At 47.6% G+C, this 22,430-nt stretch overlaps 1 protein-coding gene across 1 annotated transcript in view; it reads right to left on the reverse strand.

The window, feature by feature from the left end:
• Positions 1-22,430, reverse strand: part of PITPNC1 (phosphatidylinositol transfer protein cytoplasmic 1) — a 270,108-nt gene that overhangs the window by 41,317 nt on the left and 206,361 nt on the right. The window contains exon 6 of the mRNA XM_084748592.1: positions 5,954-6,049. Coding sequence (XP_084604718.1) covers positions 5,954-6,049 — 96 coding nt within the window. The remainder of the gene's footprint in view (positions 1-5,953; positions 6,050-22,430) is intronic.

A 22,430-nucleotide genomic window follows, 5' to 3' on the forward strand; every position in this document is an offset into this window, starting at 1 on the left:
CTTATACACACACACACACACACACACACACACACACACCTGACATGGGTACTGGTAACTGAATTTGGGTCTTTTTTTAAAAAAAGATTTTATGGGGCAGGAGAGATGGCTCAGTGGTTAAGAGTGCCGCCTGCTCTTCCAGAGGTCCTGAGTTCAATTCCCAGCAACCACATGGTGGCTCACAACCATCTGTAATGTGATCTGATGCCTACAGGTATACATGCAGGCAGAAGACAGTATACATAATAATAAATAAATAAATCTTTAAAAAAAGATTTTATTTATTATTATGTATATAGTGATCTGTATACTGCAGGCCAGAAGAGGGTATCAGATCTCAGTATAGATGGTTGTGAGCCACCATGTGGTTGCTGGGAATTGAACTCAGGACCTCTGGAAGAGCAGACAGTGCTCTTAACTAATGAGCCATTCTTCTATGAAAACAGCAAATGCTCCCAATGGCCGAGCCCTGTGTGACTCTTCCTCGTGGCTATTCAAGTTCAAGATCTGAACTTGTCCATGGAAATGACTAAGCTCTGTCATAGGACATACTTATATTCTCTAAGTTGACACAGAGAGAAATTTCCTTCACATGCAACAAGAAAGTTGAGATCAAAAGACAGTGGGGGACTTGGAGAGATGCTCTTGCAAAGTGCCTGAGTTTAGCTCCCAGCACCTGTACCACCCAGATCGCAACCATCTGCAACTCTGGTTCCACAGGAGCCAGTGCTTTCTTCCAGCTGCCTTGGGCACTGCACACATGTGGTCCCATATAAACATGCAGACAAAACATTCACACACATAAAAATAACCACCACGTTCACCTCACCCTCCACTTTCTTGACTAGAGAATTCCATTTGTTTATTTTTTTCTCCCCTGTCCCTTAGTACTGGAAGTACATCTGAAATTTACAAGACATGTCCTCCTACACCTGGCTAGCTATGTCTCCGGCCAGGTGCGGTTGGAGCTGCTGGGGCAGCACCAAGGAGGCCAATAAATGTACCGTTTTCTCTGTGCACAGTCATCACGGAAGCCAAGGCACTGAAGCAACACACTAAACGATCAGGCAAGAGAAAGAAGCAGATGCAACACTGGTCAACGCAAATCTGCCTCAAATGAGATCTCTGTGAACTTGACTTTGAACCAGATGGACCAGTTCTGCGTGCAGGAAGTGAGGTTTGGTTTGGTTCTTACACTCCGGAAACTGCCAGCTCAGCTGTTCAGACAGGTCTCTTGGACTGTACCCTCTGCACAGTGCCTTTTTCCTTCACTGGGATCTTCACCTTGAAATCTTGGCAGAGCATCACACAGTCAGGATGGAAATCTTGGCAGAAGCAAGAGGCTGTGTATCAACCTCGTAGTGCATGCAGACTGTGCATCAGCCACACAGCACGTGCAGACTGGATCAACCGCACAGCGAGCGCAGACTGTGTGGAGCTCATCCTTGCCCTCTCTGCTGCTTTGCTGGCACCGATGGACCAGGCCATGTGACTTGGTGCTGAGAACTTTCTGAATTCCATAGACAGCTGGGGCTCTGTGTCTGCTCAATAGAGGTGCTCTCTCTGACCCCTCAAATTCATACTGACTGTGCGTGTGTGTGTGTGCGTGCGTGTGTACGTGCATGCCAAGGCTGGTAATCCAACTGGGTGTCCTCTTTGATGGCTCTCTTCCTTACTGAACCCAGCACTCACTGACTGTCTCTACTGGCTGTCCAGTGAGTTTTGGGGCTCCACCCCTCTCTGCTCCCTGTTTTGTGGTTACAGATATATGCCATTACAGGAACATTTGGCTTTTCTGTAGGTTCTAGGGGTCCAAACTCAGTTTTTCTAGCTTGCAGAGGGGCGTTTTACCCATGGAGCCATTTCTTTGCTCTGATTAAAAAGAAAATACGGGGCTGGAGAGATGGCTCAGCGGTTAAGAGCAAGCGTTAGCTACTCTTCCTAAAGACCTGGGTTCAATTCCAAGCACCCACATGGCATAGCACAACTGTCTGGAACTCCAGTTCCAAGGGATCCAATACCCTTACACAAACATACATGTAGGCAAAACAATGTACAAATAGAAATAAAAAAAGAAAGAAAACACAATAGTACTGTTTTTCAGGATCTTCTAATCAACATTAAGGGGCTGGTCAGTGGTTATGGGCATCTGAGCCCACACCAGGAGGCTCATAGCTACCTCCCACTCCAGCTCTGAGGCATCTGATGCTCTCTTCTAGCCTAGGCAGGCACCTGCACATATGTACACACACAAATACAAATCATAAGCACACAGATAAACACACATAAGTTAAAAAGTTAAAACTGGGTCTAAGAGGTTTTGGGTGCTGCTGCTCAGGCTTTGGGTAGGAAACAGGAACCTCGAAGGACTCAGCAGATCCTTAGGCTAGGCCATCAGCTCATCCTGAGTCCCTACAGTGTCCCTTGGAATCCCCAGTTAGTGGTGCCAAGAGGTCTGTGAGACAGGAGCCAGCTAGTGGAAAATTCCCAGCTCTGGTCACCTTAATGAGGGAGGCACTCCTGACTGTGTCACTCAGAGGCTTCCAGGAGGAAATGGGAAAAGAGAACGAAAGCTCCATATCTGCCTTTGGCCCTGATGACAGTGCGTGGGACAGCCGACTAGTGGAGAGGCATGCGCCAGAGAAACGTGGTCTGGGTTTATCAGCACAGAAGAAACCACACCCCTTGCCCTGCCCCAACCCTCCCAAAGAAACACACACACACACACACACACACACACACACACACACACACACACACACACACACCAGCTTCTGCCCACCAGCTCCTGCAGGCGTCCTTGCTTCTGACGCTGCAAGGATGGATTGTAGAGCAGCCCGTGAGACAGTAAGTCTCAGACTAAGGGAAAGGAACTGACTCACGACTGGTAGTTTAGCAGCGGCGGCAACACATCCATTCTCTTTGGTGGCACTCGCTCGGAAATTACTGCTGCTGGAAGGAGAAACAAAGCCCTTGGCCTTCGCTCACTCCTTCAACAACTGTTGCGTGAGCGTCTGCTTGGAGCTGGCGTTAAAGTAGCGGGTGAAATACGGGGAAGGAGGAAGACGCGAGTTCTCATCTCTGTAAAGCTGGCGCGGTGGGATGAGCTAGCATAAGCCAGTGTGATCTAAGACAATTAGCAGAAGACAGCATGGTCTAGAGGCCACAGGCTGGAGAGGAGTGTCAGGGGGCAACGTCCTCAGGAAAGCTCACTGGAGGGAAGCCATGTCTGGCCGGAGCTTTGAAGGAGGCTCAGGGGCTGGGGAGATGGCTCAGCTGGTGAAGCACTCGCCACACAAGCAGAAGACCCGAGTTCGAATCCTCAGCACCCAGGTAAAAGAGCCAGGCACAGAGGTTCATGCCTGCAGCCCTAGTCTGAGGAGGAGAAGACAAGAGGACTTGCCAGCCAGCTAGTCCAGCCACATCAGTAAGCCTCAAAAAACGAAGGCAGAGGACTGTAGAGATGGCTCAGTGGTTACGTACACTTCCAGAGAAGATCTGGGTTTGGTTCCTAGCACTCTTGTCAGATGGCTCATATATACCTGTTAACTCCAGCTCCAGACCCGATGTCTTCTGGATGGACCCCATAGTCATGTGTACACACACACACACACACACACACACACACACACACACACACACACACATTAAAAAATATAACTAAAATGAATCTTCAAAAATAAAATAAGATAAAGAGAGACTGAGAAAGATACCAGGTCTCAACCTCTGGCCTCCAACACACACAAACTTGTACATACACATACTAAACTATAATAAAAGCCAGGCAGGGCTGACACCCCTATCTCAAAAACCAAACCAACCAACCTACAAAGTTTCCTCTGACCATGAGTCCTGTGACATATGCGTGGCCCTCAAACACCTTCATCCTCCCCCAGTCCTCAGAAAGGGGGAGCCCTCCCCTCCCCTATCATCTGACTTCAGCCTATCAAGTCGCATCTGGACTGCCTGTGTTCTCTTCCTCTGTGGCCTGGCAAGGGGAAAGCAATCAACGTGTGGGCACCAGAGTCCATGTCAGAAGTAGTCCCTACTCCTCATATCATGGGAGCCGTAAGGAGACTGTGCTGTCTATCTACTGCATCTGAGCAGAGGGTCCAGGTCCTCACCATGCATGGTCCTTGGCTGATGTATCAGTCTCTGCAGCCGCCATCCCTGCCTTCCCCCCCCCCCTCCCCCCGGTTCCATTGGTCTCCTTGTGGAGCACCTGTCCCCTCCAGGTCCTCCCATCCCCCAGCTCTTCCATAAGACTCCCCGTGCTCCACCCAAGAATTTCTTTTTAATTTCTTTATCCCTTCCCTCCTCCTCTTCTATCTCCTCCCTCCCTTTCTTTCTGCTGTTATTAAGACAAGGTCTATTTAAATGCCCCGGCTGGCCTCGGACTTCTCACCCTCAACCTCCCAAATGTGTAAAACATATCTGGATGCTTAAGTTTTATTTTCTTTTGAAACTCTTTTGAGATTTATTTATTTATTATGTACTTATTTATTTACATGCTTCTCCCCCCCCCATGTATGTGTGCATGTGCGTGCGCGCGCATGTGTGTGTGTGTGTACAGTGTGGGTATGGAGATTAGAGACAACTTGTGGGAGTCTGTCTGTACTCCTTCCACCATGTGGATCGTAGGGATTGAACTCAGGGTGTCAAGGCTTGGCTGCAAGGACTTTTAACTGCACAACCATCTCGGTAGCCCAGAACTTACTTCTAATGGGTTTATGCGTAGCATCTTCAATCAGCCTTAGTGAATCTGAGAGAAGAGCTTCAAGGTCTATGTGTTAGAGCCCAAGGACAGATCTGGGCCCCTGATTCTAAACATACTATGATTGGCTACACGTAGCTAAAAGACAAAAATAGCCCCGAAGTTGTTGTCGTCCCAGGGTTGGGACGCTGTTTACAAGCGGGTCACTCAAGTTCCAACAGCAGCCATTAATAAGGTATTAACAGGCTATAAGTCATGACTGGCACCAGCGGTAGCGTGAAGGGGGAGCGGCAAGGCAGAGGGCAGACTCTGGTAGGGGACGAGCCAGAGGGAAAAATGTTCTCATTCATGCAGTCTCGGCCAAGAAAAGAAGCCCTCAGGAAGATGCCTGCTATTTCAGGAGGATGGTTTCTGGGCCAGCATGAGCCATCAAAGTTTTGAGGCTGGATTGAGGATTTTCTTTATGGTAAACTCCAAAGACAGAAACGAAATGCTGTCTGCATCCTCACCCAGACAGGCTCCTGTGTTCAGAAAGGGCCAGTGTGGTGTGGTCCATGCTTAGCCCCAGAGACCCCGACGCCCAGCGGGCTGATGACTGAGTTGGAAGGATGAGGAAAACCAAATGAAAACAAGATGGCAGCAGGGTTGGGTGATGGGGCTCAGGGACTTCATTTTGAGGGTATCTAGAGATAGCTGGGGAGACAGTTCAGTACTTAAGACCAGTGGCTGATCTTCCAGAAGATCTGGGTTCAATTCCCAGCATGCCCAGAGCAGCTCACAGTCATCAGTAATAGCCCTGGGGACTCTGATCTCTTTTGGCTTCTGCAGCTGCTGCATGCATTTGGTGTACAGAAAACACCCACACACATTAAATTAAAAAATAAAAATAAAAAATTCTTAAAGAACTCAGTGAGGGGCTGAGGAGATGGCTCAGAGGTTAAGAGCACTGGCTGCTCTTCCAAAGGTCCTGAGTTCAATTCCCAGCAACCAGATGATGGCTCACAACCATCTACAGTGAGATCTGGTGCCCTCTTCTGGCCTGCAGGCAGAAGAACACTGTAAACATAATAGTAAATAAAATCTAAAAACAAAACAACAAAAACCAAACCTCAGTGAGATGTCAAGACTAAGCCAAATGAACATAACGGCGGATGGAAGGCTCCCAGGATCGGAGATGCTTCGTAAATTACTGTGGAATGAATGAATGAATGAACGAACGGACAAATCTTGACCACATACCTCGGATTCTTTGTAGTAGCGCTCTGGGATCTCGTCACAGGCGATGTCGATAAAGCACACTTCTCTCTCCAGCTCTTTGGCTTCGTTGTCGAAAATCTGAAAGGACAGAGAAGCCCATCAAAGCTCTGTGGACCAAGTCTTGCTGAGTGGCCGTGGTTAGGGCATCCATGTCTATGGCACCATGACACCCCTCAGTGCACCTTCCCGTGGGCCCGCACCCCCCCTGCTTTGCCTGCCACAGAATGTGGGAGAATCATGACAGGCTTTTACTCCTCGCTTAGGTTTTGTCATGTCAGAGGCAGGTGTAGCATCTGTCATCGCGTGCTGAGGGGTAGATGAAGAAGTGGGCTGTTTTTAGAAGTTCAAGAATGAGGAAATAGATCTTTTCCAAAAATCTCTTCCAAAAAAAAAAATTGAAAACTGCTGAGTTTTGGCAGCTCTTCTGAGATGAGGCTGGGGGAGGGTCTGGTGAGAGTTGAGACAAAAAGCAGACACAGCCCAAGACTAGGAGGAGAAAACTACAACACATGCCTTTTTATTAATTTAAAAAAAAAAGGTTTTTTGAATTTATTTGTGTGTGTACGAATGCCATGGCATGTGGGGTCAGAGGACAAGCTGCTCAATGGGTTCTTTCCACCGTATGGGGCCTGGGCTCTAAGTTAGGTTGTTGGACACGGCAGCAAAAGCCTTTACCTGATGAGCCATCTTAGCAGCCCATCATTAGCTTTTATATGTATTTAATTCACAAATAGTACACTCTCATTGCAGAAAACAGAGATAGGCAAAAAGAAAGTAAACCGCAAACCCTTTCCTTTGCCTAGGGTAAAACATTTTCTTTTCATTATTTTTCTCTCTTCTCTTTGAGACAGGGTCTTTCTACATAGCCCTGGCTGTCCCAGAACTCACTCTGTAGACCAGGCTGGCCTCGAACTCACAACAATCCGCCTGCCTCTGCCTCCTGAGTGCTGGGACTAAAGGGTGAGCCACCACGCCCAGTTTGGCGAATACAACTTTGAAGTTCATATCCTTCTGCAAATACAGACTTACATCACAAAAACAGAAAGGGCCTCATGTAAGCCAAGCAAGCAAACGCTCTGCCAACTGAGCCATATCCCCAACTTAAACGTGTGGCTTTTTTTTTTTTTTTTTGGTTTTTTGAGACAGGGTTTCTCTGTGTAGCCTTGGCTGTCCTGGACTCGCATTGTAGACCAGGCTGGCCTCAAACTCACAGCCATCCACCTGCCTCTGCCTCCCGAGAGCTGGGATTAAAGATGTGCACCATCACTGCCCAGCCCAAACGTGTGTTTTTCATGCTCACTTTTTTGTTTTTTTGTTTTGTTTTTCGAGACAGGGTCTCTCTGTGTAGCCTTAGCTGTCCTAGATTCACTTTGTAGACCAGGCTGCCCTCAAACTCACAGCGAACCACCAGCCTCTGCTTCCCAAGTGCTGGGATTGAAGGCATGCGCCACCACACCCGGCTTCCATGATCACTTTTAAGGGTGTGATTTCATTGGTATGTGAACAGGATACAGCTTCGTCGGGTTGTTCTGGTTTAGAACATTTATTAAGCATTATGGGTGGGTTGGCAGCCGTGCGCACACACACACACACACACACACACACACATTTTGGTTTGAAGTAATAAGGCAGTTTCTGAAGGGAGGTAAGCAGATTAGGCTTGGAAAGCCCCTTTATCCTTGAAAGAAGCCCCTGCCCTTCATCTCCCTTCATGGGGATTGCTCATTACCACGGATCCCATCGCACTTTCCCACAGATGATGGGGTATTTTGTAAGAAGAGGGCAGATCCCCACCAACACTGTTTTTGATGTGCAATTGCTGCCTATTAAACACACCTTCCTGAGGAGCAGCACCCAAGGGCTCTTCACCCGAGTCAGGTGACCAGTTTTAGCTCAGCGGTCATCCCGGAGGCTATCTGCCAAGCCTGCTGTTTATTTGCTTCATCGTCTGTGTCTTTTCTCCTCCTCCTTCTCTCTCCTTCTTCTATTTGCGAGTGGCCATGCACGACGTGTGCAAGCCAGCGTTCCTCTATCACTTCCTACCTATTTTTGAAACGGGAATGTCTCACGCCAATCGTCCCCTTCCCCCCATGCCTACTCTTCCAGATGTTTAGAGGCCTTGCAGACACATGTCTTCAGACTGGTCAGGGGAGATGACGCTCCAGCCTGCCCTGAGATGCCTGTGGTACATTCCACATAGGCACAGACAGCTTAGATGAACCCAGGTCCTTCCCATTGGCTCTTGTGGTCCAGCGCTTCTGGGCACTCTCACTGTCTGGGATGGATGGGTGGATTGCCCAGAAACAGAACATTCAAGTCTGAGTGGAGGAATCAATATCTCTCTCTTTCTCTCTCTCTCTCTCTCTCTCTCTCTCTCTCTCTCTCTCTCTCCCTCTCTCTCTCTCATGAGCCAAGAGTAGAGGGAAGACAAAACAGAATGCCTGAGGGGATGGGACTTTCTAGACAGTAAATTACAAGAGAAACAAAGAGGTTTGACATTCATTAGTGTCGTCTATGGGACTTAAAGAAAGGGAAGTTGGTAATGTGTTAAGAAGGCCATTGCAAGCTGTGTGGCTTTAACTAATGTAATTAGCTATACATGTACGTGAGTGAGTGAGTGTGGGGGGGGGGGAGGGAGGAAAAGAGAGGAGGGAGAGAGACTGATATCAGGTGTCTTGTCATTATAAACTTTCCTATTGATTATTATTATTATTATTTTTTTTTTTTGGTTTTTCGAGACAAGGTCTCTCTGTGTTAGCCTTGGCTGTCCTGGACTCACTTTGTTGACCAAGCTGGCCTCGAACTCACAGTGATCCACCTGCCTTTGCCTCCTGAGTGCTGGGATTACAGGCATGTGCCACCGCGCCCGGCTCCCTATTGATTTTTAAAAACTAATTAGTTAAGGATGCATGTGTGGGCTGTGTGGGTTGTCATTATGCTGTGGGGGATATCAGGCGTCCGGCTCTTTCACCCTGCCTCAGCCCACTGAGTTGGAGGTCCCTCACTGATCCTGGATCAGAGGCTGATGGCCCACCAGCTCTGGTGATCCTCCTGTCTTCCAGCCCACACACAGCTGGAGTTACAGGAGTGTATGACCATACTTGGGTGCTGGGGATTTGAATTCAGGTCCTCAAGTTTGAATAGCAGGTACTTTTTAGTGGCTGAGCTATCTTCCTAGACCCTCAACTTTATGGGGAGGGGTACTGGGGTTGTAAACTCAATTAGGGTGTGGCAAGTACTTTATTGACTGAACCATTCATTTCCCCAACTGTAATTAGCACACACACACAAAAAAAATGAGAGCTGGGCTCTCTCAGCTCTAAGGATATGACTGACTGTGTGAGCATTTTCCCTCCAGAGCATGTACTACTCAAGCATTGTCGACAGAGGGCGATATTGGGATACTATTGCAGACCGGGTTGGTCTTTTTCAGGCTTGAATCCTGGAGGGTGTGTGTACAGTCTGTAGGAAGGGCTGTTGTTCTGCCTTGCTGTGTGCCTGGAGGGCAGTTACTCAATGACCTTGCAGTCCTGGCAGTCAGCCCAGGAACCACTCCACTCTGGCCCTCCTGATGCATTTTAGCCTTGCACTGGCAGTGTGTGCCAACTCCCTTGGCACATCTGGCCACTAACCTCACCTTGCCCGTGTCCCAGAAGACTTTCTGTTGTTCAGTGACTGGCACCCAGCTCTGGTTCAGGCAGCCTAAGGAATTCCATCCTGGGGTGACAGGCACACCTTCTCCAGAGGTGTCAGCATCTGGCACCTTAGGCATGGAGGAAGGGCCCTTTCAGAGTTTGTCCTTTGGTCCTTGGGCGTTCTCTCTCAGTTCCAGAGTAACCTTTATATTTTCATCCCATCGTGGTAGTTGCTTCTATGTTCCTCCTGTTCAAATAACTGTGATTTCTGCCTTCTGCTTGGGCCCCAGCTGATAAGCTTGCTGCACACATTGCTGTGCCTGGCTTGGAGGACTACAGGGGACAGTGAAGGCTGGACTCCTGCCCTTGAAAGGTGACCAAGGCTAGTCCCAGAAATACAAGGCAGAAATAAAGAATGTGCTTTAGAAGAAGGAAATGAACAGACTGTAAACCTAGGGAGAGGAGGCATGGATAAAACTCCATTGTTATTCCCCAGTTTTCAGATGAGAAAAATTGAGGCTCAAAAGTGTCAGGTCACACAGCCAGTTGGCACGGAGTGGAGGTGCAGACTGGAGGTTGTGGCTCCTGGCTCTACAACTAGGCTCCACCGTGATGAAATACCGAGTCTTCATAGCCATCTGAGAAGATAACCGCCAGCCCTAAGTGCTTCCTGCTTCTGTTTAGTCTGGCTCTCTTCTCTGGCCCCCATGGAGCATGCCCTGAAGACTGGTGCTCAGTCATCCCTGGCTCAGTAGCTCAGGTGTTCTATTAGGAGCAACCTCTGTACAACCTCTAGCCTCTTATGATAATAAGATGCTTCACTTGTGCCAAAGCCCCTGAAATGCCAAGTGTGGAGAAGTCCGCATGACATCAGCTTCGTAGCCAATACTTCCGGGTAGGTTTCTGGTACCTGAACCCGGGAAATCACGTGAGGCCAACATCTTCAGGTGTGAGATGACAAAGAGCCAACAGTGTCCAAGGACTGATGGGTTTTCTAGTGTTCGGGGTTTTAGGAGAAGCCCCTATGCACTCAGTAAGTCTAAAAAGTGAGACAGAGAACAGTTGAGGAGGATAGCCAGTGCTGACCTCTGACCTGCACATGCATGTGCACACAAGTGTATAAACACCTGCACATATGTATGTATACACACCAGCATGTGTGTTCATGTGCATGGTGTGCACACACACACACACACACACACAATCACTTTCAGAACTGTACACTTTAAGAATTTGTCTTGTAACAAGAACAAATTAATAAAATAATATATATCTTGGAAAAATAAGAATTTGTCTTAAAGAAAGATGCTAAATTGAAACTGAAAAGATATTTAGACAAAGATTTTCCACAATGTAATGGCAAGGGAAGAACAATGGAAATTGGGGGACAGCAAGTCTGCTTATCTCACTGAGGGAGAAGGTCAAGGAAGTGAGGATGGATCTGTGTGGGATCAGCTACTTTGTGTCACACGGTCCTGACTGAGAAGGGCGATCTGGATCTGGCTTCCTTTCTATTGCTGTACATTCATAAACACCAGATGTGTCCTGCCCCAGCAGTCAGGATGTCTCCTTGAACAAGCCAGCTTCCTAAATGTTCTCTTGTTTCGCTTCCAAACTTTATGAGTTGGGGGGTGGGGTTTGCAGCCTGTAGGAAATGGCATGTAAATCCAGATGTGTGGCTTCTGGGTTCCATTCTTTAAGGTCCAAACTCAGGGACCGTGTGCGTGTACGTGTGTGTGTGCATGTGTGTGGCACTAGAATACTTTCTTAGCCTGCTGAGACAGTGAGTTTAATCCCCATTGTCCAAAGATAGAAACTTTTTCTAAACTTAGATTTAAAACTCTCTGTATTAGCCGGGCAGTGGTGGTGCACGCCTTTAATCCCAGCACTCGGGAGGCAGAGGCAGGCAGATCGCTGTGAGTTTGAGGCCGGCCTGGTCTACAAAGGGAGTCCGGGACAGTCAAGGCTACACAGAGAGACCCTGTCTCAAACAAACAAACAAAAAAGAAAAGAAAAACTTTCTGTATTGCCACAAATCTCTCTGCACACATAAAATTATTCTAGAAAATAAATTGTATTATTATTATTTTTTAAATTGAGGTATAAGTAGGAAAAAAAAAAAGGAGGGTGTTGTCCAAGGTTGCAGCTATGTAGATTTTGGTTTCCCTGTAGTATGCTGAAAGCTGTGTGAGCAGGCCGGATAGAGATGGCTGCTGGGTGAGGATTTTGAGAAAAAGAAAAAAAAAATCTACCAGTCATCTCATTTTCTGCTTCAGATACAATTGAAAGGACAAAGAGGCCCAGCCAAGGCACTGTTCCCTTCTACTAGATTTTCAGCATCTGGGATGTGATTAATTAAGACACCAAGAAAGGACAGTGAGGAGGCAGACTGCGAGCAGAGGGCTGTTTACTAGTGCCTCGCTCTTGTCCTGGTCTCATTCCTGTCACTGTGATAAAATATCCCGACGAAAAGCAACTTCAGGGAGCGAGGGTTTATTTTAGCTCATAATTTCAATTTATAGTCCATCTCTCCAACCTATAGTCTGCCACTGCGGAGAAGTCATAGTGTCAGGAGCCCCAGGCAGCCAGTCACGTGACATCCACAGTTGGGGCAGAGAGAATGCATGCATGTTCCTGCCCAGCTACCTAACTCTATGTGCTCCAGGGCCAGGCCATGGCGCTGCCCACTTTCCACGTCAGATAAAACCACCAAGACAATCCCCCACAGACCTGCTCACAGGTCAATCTGATCCAGACAATCCTTCAATAATAAATAAATAAATAAATAAATATTTGGATGGCAAATATTTATTAAGCCCCTACTATGTGTGTTCCACAGTGGGCCTCTCAGAGGTGGAAGATAGAGCTTTAGGGGACTTAGAATTTTGTGAAGACAAGATTTAAAACAAGTGCTAGTCAAACAACACGCTAGAGCACATGATCTGTTTGCTATCAAATTGCATTGGTCCTTTGAAACCAAACCTCACACACGGCTGAGCTCCCTCCCCATCAGGTCCTTATATAAATGGCCACAGCATCTACATAAATCTACATCTTGCTTAAAACTAAATCATTCCTACATTCTGTTTTGCTGGGTTTTGTTTTTTTCTTGAGACAGGGTTTTTTTCTGTTTTGTTTTGTTTTTCGAGACAGGGTTTATCTGTGCAGCCTTGGCTGTCCTGGACTCTCTTTGTAGACCAGGCTGGCCTCGAACTCACAGCAATCCGCCTGCCTCTGCCTCCCGAGTGCTGTGAATAAAAAGGCGTGCGCCACCACCGCCTGGCTATTCCTATTCTTTGTAATACCTAATAAATGTATTTTTAATCACCTTTAAAACACTATCTTGTGTCAGTATTAGTATGTAAATTAGTACATGTGCCCAGATACATGTGTGGAGGTCAGAGGACAACTTTTGGGAGTTAGCAATTGCCTTCCACCACCTGTCTTAAAAAAATTTTTTTTTTTTACATGAGTGCAGCTGAGGCCAGAGGAGGGCTTCCATGACCCAGAGCTGGAGATGCAGGTGGTTGGGAGCCTCCAGTGTGGGTGCTCAAGCAGGGACAGGAGGAAAAGAAGAATCCTATCCCATAGTAAGCTGCACGGGTCTGATTGACAATCTCTAAGGTGGGGTGCCTACAGAACTGACTGCTGGTGCTGGGAGTCCAGGGGGAAGAAACGGCCCCAGACTCTCTTGAGCTGACTTTGGTCTTGGAGCAGAATCAGAGGCCCCATCTGGCAGTGTGGTGGGAGACGAGCTGCTTTTATTTAATCCTCATCAAATGTTCCACTGGCCCCAGGCTTTAGGGGTATTAAGGCTGGGTGGATTGACAGGAATGCTGGGTAAACGGCAGCGTTCCTCTGGAGAGGGCTCTGGTGGACAGCATCATCAGGCTTCTGGCCAGGCAGAAGGGATAACTAACTGTTTTGCCAGCAGGGAGCAGCCAAGCAACCTGAAGGTCAGTCTCGAGAGGGTCTGAGAAATGCTGTTCCTGGAAAGCGGTGAGCCTACGAGGGGCTGCCGGGCTGGCTCGCTTGGGTGTCCCTGTTGTTCCTGTGCTGTCCGTGGCTTCCCTGACAGCTCACTTCCCTTCCGGGTAGAAAGTGTGAGGGGCCTTCCTGTTTCGTTGTTTAAACAAGTGGTCTCAAGGAAGTCCAGGTTGGCCTTGAACGTATTACATATGTGGTTGAGGGTGACCTTGAACTTCTGATCCTCCCCCAGAGCCGGGACAGCAAGCTTGCACCATGATGCCTAGTTTGGGTAAGGATGGGGATAGAACTAAACCCAGAACACGTGCTAGGCGAGTACTCTGCCCACTGGGCTACATGCGGAGGAGCCCTTTGCTAAATTTTAAATGCTTAATACTCTGGTTTCTCTTCAGATGATATAAATCTCTTAGCTTTCACTTTACTAATTAAAAAATTTTAATATATATTATATACAAATATATAATATTTTCTGTGTGTGCAAACTCAGGGCCTCCGGCATGCTGTGAAAATTTTTTTACTACCGGGCTCACACCCAGCATGTTTTTTTTTTTAAAAAGTAATTTTAATTGGAAATAGCAACCATACAGACTTATGAACCTCAGCGTAACATTTTAATACACGTATACAATGTGTAATTAGATTCAGGAAGCGGCACAATCATTGTCTTAAATATTTATCATTTCACTATGTTGGAAACATTAAAAAACCCAACAGATTGTCAGGCGGTGGTGGCGCACGCCTTTAATCCCAGCACTCAGGAAGAAGAAGCAGGAGGATCTCTGTGAGTTCAAGGCCAGGATGGTCTACAAAGAGAGTTCCAGGACAGCCAGGGCTCTGTTACACAGAGAAACCCTGCCTCAAAAAACAAAACGAAACAAACAAACAAAAACAAACCCCAACAAACTGTTGTCAACACTAGAGTGCTATAAAACATGAGGAAAATTTTCTTCTCTTATCCATTTTCCATTTGTTTTGTTTTTTGGGCGGGGGGTGGGGGTGGGGTAAACCTGAGGGATCAAACCTAGAGTGTCACAGCATTTGCTAAGCACTAACCCTACCACCTAGGATTGCCTTGTAGAAGCCCTGTAGACTTAGTGTGGGGGGACTTGAAAGGAGATGGCTCCCTGAAACTTGTCCTTGCCATTAGACTACACTCGTAGGCTGTGACAGCAAGGGATCCAGGAGGGAGCCAGGAGTGTGGGGCCGAGCACTCGAGTGGACAAATGAGGACCCCACCCCGGGGGAGGGGGAATGGACAGGAAGATGACACTACTACGAATCCATGTGGAACAGGGCCTGAGAAACCTACTGAGGGCTACGATTCCACTGGGAAAGGATCTGCTGGATTAGGACGTAGAGAAGGAAGGGAATGTGGCCACCTCCCATTCTTGCAGGGGAGATACAGCCCAAGGCAGAGGGGAAACATCACGTGGAGCAAGATGGCTGCCCTCTGCAAGGCCTGCTGACAGGGTTCCCAACAGGATGCTGAGCCCTAAGCCCTGGGAAGCTAGGATGCAGCGGCAAAGAACGCTCACATCTTGAACCACCACCGGAAGGAGCAGATTCAACAAAGTGAGGTATCAGGTTGGGAGGCTGGCCTGATTCTTTTTTTTTTTCTTTTCCCCCTGATTCTTATATTAGTCATTGGACAATCATTTTAAACTAATTAAAATAGAACTCTGCCTAGATGGCTGGCAAGACTGAATTTAGGAGAAAGCTGGCACAGGCGCTGCTGATAATATCCAGAACCTTGCACATGGTAGGCAAATGCTCTGTCACAGTCCTTATGCTAAAGCCCTCCCTGCCCAAGACAGAATCTTGTTAACAGTTTAGGCTGGGCCTTGAACTCACCTTCCTCCCAATCCTGCCTCTTGAGTGTGGGAATTATAGGTGTGTACTGCCACGGCTGGGGCATTCTCAGTTTGGGTGCAGGGAAATACTAGGTAGAATCCAGTATTGGCCCCTTCCTGGGTGACACCATACACCTTCCAGAACTGTTTTCTTCTTTCATTTGTCACTAAAAATATTTCTGGGAAACTCCATTAAAAAAAAAAAGTCTAATCTGGGTGCAGTGGCATATGCCTATAATGCTAGCACTCGGGAGGATCTCTGTGAGTTTGAGGCCGGCCTGGTCTACAAAGTGAGTCCAGGACAGCCAAGGCTACACAGAGGAACCCTGTCTCAAAAAACACAGCACGCAGCCGGGCGTGGTGGCGCATGCCTTTAATCCCAGCACTCGGGAGGCAGAGGCGGGCGGATCACTGTGAGTTCGAGGCCAGCCTGGTCTACAAAGTGAGTCCAGGACAGCCAAGGCTAACACAGAGAGACCCTGTCTCGGAAAAAAAAAAAGAAAGAAAGAAAGAAAGAAAGAAAGAAAGAAAGAAAGAAAGAAAGAAAAACACAGCACAACAAACAAACCGAAAACCACTGTCAAGCTGATAAAAAGACTGAAATTGTGCGTGCAGCTCAGCACCACATAGACCACGCCTGTGATCTCAGCACCGGCAGCTGGGGTTAAGATAATTTTCTATTACTTAAGGAGTTTGAGGCCCGCCTGGGTTACACAGACTTTTTTTTTCCCGGTTTTTCAAGACAGGGTTTCTCTATGTTATCTTGGCTGTCCTGGACAGGCTGGCCATGAACTCACAGTGATCTGCCTGCCTCTGCCTCCCTAGTGCTGGGATTAAAGGCGTGAGCCACACCGCCTGGAGACACAAGACTTTGTCTCAAAAGAACAAAACAACTAGGCAAACAACAAACCCACTGTACGGAAGACCCGGTGCCATCTTGTCCTTTATAAATACAGATGACAGCCCCATACTTTTAGTAGAATACAGTGATCTTTGCTTTTTATTTTTATTTTTATTTTTATTTTTTTGTTCCAGATAGCCACTTTAAAGATTTGCTTTTAATATTTCAAAATTATGTGCATATGTGTCTCTGGGTGGATATGTGCAGGTGATGCAAATGCCCTCGGAGGCTAGAAGAGGGCAGTCTGATGTGGGTCCTGGGACTTGAACTTGGGTCCTCTGCAGAAGTAGTGTGTATTGCAGACCCACTGAGCCATCTCTCCAGCCCCCCAAGATTACCAGTTTCACACTGGTATTTCCCCATGGGTGGGGTGTGTACATGTATCTTAAAGCATGCACTGACGGAGTTCTTGCCTTCTCCACAACAGTTAAAATACAGACCCACCGCCGCCGCATGACCCTGCGACACAGAACTCATGGCATGTCCTCCATCCACTCCAGCTCTTGAAGCCACAGATGGGTTCTCCATCCTACAACGTGAGCTTTGCGAGACTCTCAGACAGGAACTGAGGACTTGGTAGCGTGCTTGCCCATCACTGGTAAGAAGCCCGCATTTGACCCTGAGCACTTCACAGAGGAGGACAGAAGCCGGAGACAAGTGGAAACTCAGAGGACACAGCGTTGGAGACAGACATAGGGAAGCCTCATCCTGATGCTACCCATTGACCAGGCTCTCAGACTTCATGCTGTCTAGTGTTGAATTGTTTCCCATTGTGTGGATGATGTTTATCCACTTCTCTGAGCAGAGAGCGTTGCTAAAAAAAAAAAAAAAAAAAAAAAAAAGTATCCCTGGACAGGCTTTTGCATGAACATCAGTTTTCACACAAGGCTGAAACACAGGAGTGGGATTCCTGGGTTGCATGGTGTGTGTTGATTCTTCCTTCATCACAGATGTCAGTGTTCCCTCCCCAACTCACTGTCTGTCAGAAAACTAAAGCAAGACCTTATTTGAAAGCAGGGACTTTGAACATGGACTTAGCCAAAGATCCTATGGTGAAATCCCAGATAGAGGATGTCCCTAAATGTGATGGTGGGCATCTTTATAAGAAGGGGGCAGGGGCGGGGAAGGATGCAGACGCACTGAAGATAAAGAGTAGTTGGTATAGGAGAAAAACACCATGTAGAGATGAAGGCAGACAGAGCCTGGACCGATGATGCAGTCACGAGCCGAGGAATGGTTGGGGCCATTAGATGCTGGAAGCGGCAAAGCAGGGTGCTCCAGAGGGTCTCTGAGGAGAACAGCCCCATGGACACGAGTCCAACTTCTGACCTCCAGCACACTGAGGTCAGAAGGCTTCTATTGTGTTCTTCCACCTCCGGGCTGGAGACATTTGTATGGCAGTCTCGGAAACTCCCACAGATCTTTTCCTTCATTATTCAGGCCACAATGGTGCTCACCACCCTAAACATTTGCCAAGAAAGGCAACTAGGTCTTGTTCTCAGTGACCCAACATGGCCTTCTGAGAGCCCCAAGATACCCATGTGGTCTTTCCATTCTCTGCCTACCTCAGGGGTGACAAAGTTTTACAACAGACAGAAACCTGTTAAGTACAACCCATCTGAGAGGTGCAGGGGCAGGAATAACACAGAGCCACAGCTTTGAGGTTGGTGACATTCAACATAAAGCCTACCAGTGAATGCCTGGGCAGAACGGGGGGGGCAATGAGATTAAAAAAAAAAAAAGCGCAAAGGATGCTGGGTAAAGTGGTAAGGTGGAGACAGGAAAGAGAGGATTGTGGGGTAGACAGGAATTCACAGCCGTGATGCCTTTGAGGGAAGGTTCAGGTCTAAAAGGAACATGTACAAAATAGGAAGATGAATGTGAGCTATTTCAAGCCATGACTCAAAAGTCTCCCATAGGGGACCTGGTGATCCCCAGGTGCTCATGTGAGCGAGGACAGTGGTGAAGAAGCTCAGGTGACCCATTCTGAAAGGGGAGGGGGGCGAGGGTTGGGAGTGGGGGGTAAGGGGTAGGGATAACAAAACACCACCAACAATGTCCTAATCAGGTGCTGTAGGCGGTGACAACTAATTATGGGTGAGGCAGGGAAGTACAGTACAGCCATACAGCAGGGTCATAAAAGCTACAGCTGGATTCATTAATCTAGCTTTTAAAGGTGTGTGGGGCGGGCAGGGGTGGGGGTGGGGGTGGGTGGGGGAGCCTGTAAGTTTCAGCTCCCAGGGTAGCTGTAACAAGGTTCCTTTCAGAAGTTGTTCTGATTTTGATGCAGACGGCAGGCAGCCTCAAAGCAAAGCCTCCCCTGGGTGGGCCACAGCCTCCTTTGGCCACAGATGGGCCCAGAAGATGGGGGGGGGCGGCAGGGCACAGCACCTCCCATGGGCAGGGTGTGAATACTGGCGCGGGCAAGGGCGTATAGTTTCCCTGCAGCAGGATCAATAATGGATCCAAAAATAAACCTCAGAAGCCATGCTTAAAATAGCTCCAATTCCTCCCCGTGCTTTCTTATTTCAGTTCACAAGGTGGTCGCTGGGAGCAGGAACGGCTGCTTTTCTCTCAAGTTGACAAATTGATATCGAACCTAGAACCTGCTGGCAGGCCCACGGCAGCCTGGCCTTCGCCAGCCTCTGTCTGGTGTCTGTGTCCTGGAGGTGACTTTGGTCTCCTGATTCTCTCGGCTTTATTATTTATTTATTTATTTATTTATTTATTTATTTATTTATTTATTTTCTTTGAGCCCACACAACGAGTGCTTTGCACAGAGGCAGAGTTTCTGACACAGAATAACCACCGATACAGGCTTTTCTACTAACTTTGCCAAGCCCAGGTGGCTTTGCTGGGGTCTGGCTGAAGTAACCACGTGAGAGTGGGCGAAGGGCCGGGGCGGTGGTGGCGCACGCTTTTAATCCCAGCACTCGGGAGGCAGAGCCAGGTGCATCGCTGTGAGTTCGAGGCCAGCCTGGTCTACAAAGGCAGTCCAGGACAGCCAAGACTACACAGGGAAACCTTGTCTCGAAAAAACCAAGAAAGAGAAAAAGAGAGAGTGGGTAAAGGGAAAGGCCTGCAGCCTGGCTCACTGGAGGCTGGAGAGTTAGTTTCTTTCCCTTCTGAGTGCCCTGAGGTACTTCAGGGCCTGTGTCTCCATCCAGCTCATTTCTTCTGAGCCTCTCCGGGCAAAACAATATATCGGGCACCAGCCCAAAACCACTTAAGAATCATAAGAGATTGCATCTTCTGTCAGAAAAAAAAAAAAAAAAACAAAATCAAGGAACAAACTGTTATGTTTTCCTGGTAGGCTGTATTTTGTTTGATGGGTTGTAAAATCCCTGAGAGACAAAGTCAGGAACCACGCAATGCTCCCTGGCTGAGTGCTACTTGTCCCCACTCCAGATAGTGGTAGAAGCCTCTAGAAAGAGCTTCCAAACCCAGGCAAGGGGGTAAGACAGGCTTGGCCCAGCAGGTGGTGAGGAGGTCAGTGTCTGGAGCTCTTGCCAAGGCCACAGGCCCTTGGCTGGATTGGTTCGTCTTTGTTTTCCTCAGTGAGGAGACACTCACCCCCTGCCTCACCTTTGCTCTCCAGGCCTCTACTGTGAATCAGCTTTGGGTTGAGCATCTTAAAATAATAGTCCCCTCCCCCACTTCTTTCTCTTACAGGTGGAATAGAACAGTTGTTTTTAGCCACAAGCAGTATTTCTACCCCCCCCCCCTCTGATCTGGGATAAATCTTGGGGCCTCATAAATGCTAGGAAAGTGCTCTACCATTGATTCCAAGCCCGTGATAATTCCGTATGTTCACACTACTTAGGGGACATCTGTAATAACATTAACACTTTATTGCTAATGACACAGTAAGACTTTTGGGTATCTCAAACACTTTTCCTGACTTCCAGATCTACGTCACATGCCCATGCCCATCTCTGGCTGGATTGAAAACAACATATCTAGACCTACATTCACCACAGCCCCGACCCCAGCCCCTCTGACTCTAAGGTTTGTGCCTGGTTCTCTCCCTCTCTCTTATCTTTCTCCTCTCATCACGTTAGGCACTAAGCCATATGTGTTATGTAGCCTCTGTATCTCACCATCTAGCTCCATGACAGGCCCTCTAACCTCTCTCATCAGGTACCTTTTTCTAATATCTACATCCATCCATCCATCCATCCATTTATCCACCTACATACGCATCCATCATCTTCTGAAATCCATGCTTGCTTTGTCCATCCATCCATGCTTGCTTTATTTACCCATCTACCCATCCATTCATCGACCTATGCTTGCTTTATTTATCCATCCATCCATCCATCCATCCATCGACCTATACACATGCTCACGAGAATTGTCCTCCCAATAAACTAACCCAGCGTCTTCAGAGCCACTGGACTTTATCAGTTTATGAGAGAAAGATCAGAGCCTACAAATGAAAATATCTGGTTCTAATTCTGAACCCATGTCTCAGGAGATTGGGGGCCCCAAGAAGTCCTTCTAACCATTCCATCATCTGGAAGTGTTTGCTAAGCTGTCAAGACCTGTGAAGATAACAGGTGTGAAGGAGCTTTGCAGAGGCAACAGACATAGGACCAAGTGTGCCTGCCTCCACTCAACAACTTGCCTGCCTCCAGCATCTGCCTTTCCCTCCTCCTGGCTCTGCCAGGGTCTCCAGTTTCCTTCCCACGTTCTGTTCACTGTTTCAGCCTCTATGCTCTGCCTCCTGCCCCTCCCTTGCCCTGAGGCTCCACCTACTTCAGATCTGCCTGGCACACACCAGTTCACATCTAAAAAACAAACAAACAAACAAAAAACCCACAACATTTTATAAAGCACTTTAATAAGGCAGAGATGATGTGTAACCATGAATTCATTTGAGGGTGATATTTGGTTATAACTGAATCCTTGGGCTCCCAGAGGCATTAACCTCTAACTGACGGAATTGCCAAGGGAATGTTGCCTCTGCTCGTAATTTGTCTTGGCTGACGTTACTTTTGTTAAGTCAGGAGGCTGTATATCACTAACACTCCAAGAGAGGTTAAGCAAATAGCTATTGATTCTTAAGTTGTGGAATAACGTCAGATACAGCAAGGAGCACAGTCTCATTGTAATTTACTTATTTTCTTTTAATTAAAGATTTTTTTAAAAAAGGTTTTATTTTTCATTATGTGTATCTCTGTGCATGGGCACAAAAGTACAGTGCCAACAGAGGCCAAGAGAGGGCATCAGGTCCCCTGGCACTGGAGTTACAGGCAGTTGTGAGCCACCTGATGTGGGTGCTGGAAACCAAATGTGGGATCTCCGGAAGAGCGGTACATATTCCTACCCATTGAGCTACTTCTCCAGCCCCTCCTTGTGATGATGATGATGATGATGATGATGATGATGATGATGATGATGAAATGGTACTGTGGAGTGGGCCTCACACACACACTTGTCAAACGCATGACCACTGAACTACAGCCGCAGCTTAGCCATTGTGATTTCCCTTGGAAGAACCAGGCATTTACTCTCCTGGGGGAAACAGTGTAAGCGTTTTGATGACATTGGTTTGGACAGCTGTCTGGACATGGGATGCAAGATCTACCTAACAGGTGACAACAAATACTTCATTCTGTTGAATTCTGCAAGTCTGAATGAGACTCCTACTAATACGCAGTCCTACTAAAGTCCCATTAAGTACCCCAGTATGATGAGCACACAAGGACCATGCCAGAAACTGATGCCTCTCACTCATCTATGCATCCCTCAGTCCCTCGTACTTTGTTGATGTTGTTGTTGTTGTTTTCCAGAGAAGAGTTTCTCTGTGTAGCCTTGGCTGTCCTGAAACTTGCTCTGTAGACCAAGCTGGCCTCAAACTCAGAGATCTGCCTGCCTCTGCCTCTCAAGTGCTGAGATTAAAGTTATGTGCCACCACCATCTGGCCAGGCCCTCATTCTTTTAGTATCTGTCATGATATATGCAAACGTAATTATAGGCTGGCCTGGGTTACATGGTAGGACCCTGTCTCAAAAACAAAAAGCAAAGCAAAAAGATGATGAATACTTCTGTGTTGTTTTTTGTTTGCTATTGTTGAACTGACA

This window comes from Acomys minous, assembly GCF_964271855.1.
Source record: "Acomys minous genome assembly, chromosome: 12".
In the NCBI taxonomy this organism is placed as follows: domain Eukaryota; kingdom Metazoa; phylum Chordata; class Mammalia; order Rodentia; family Muridae; genus Acomys; species Acomys minous.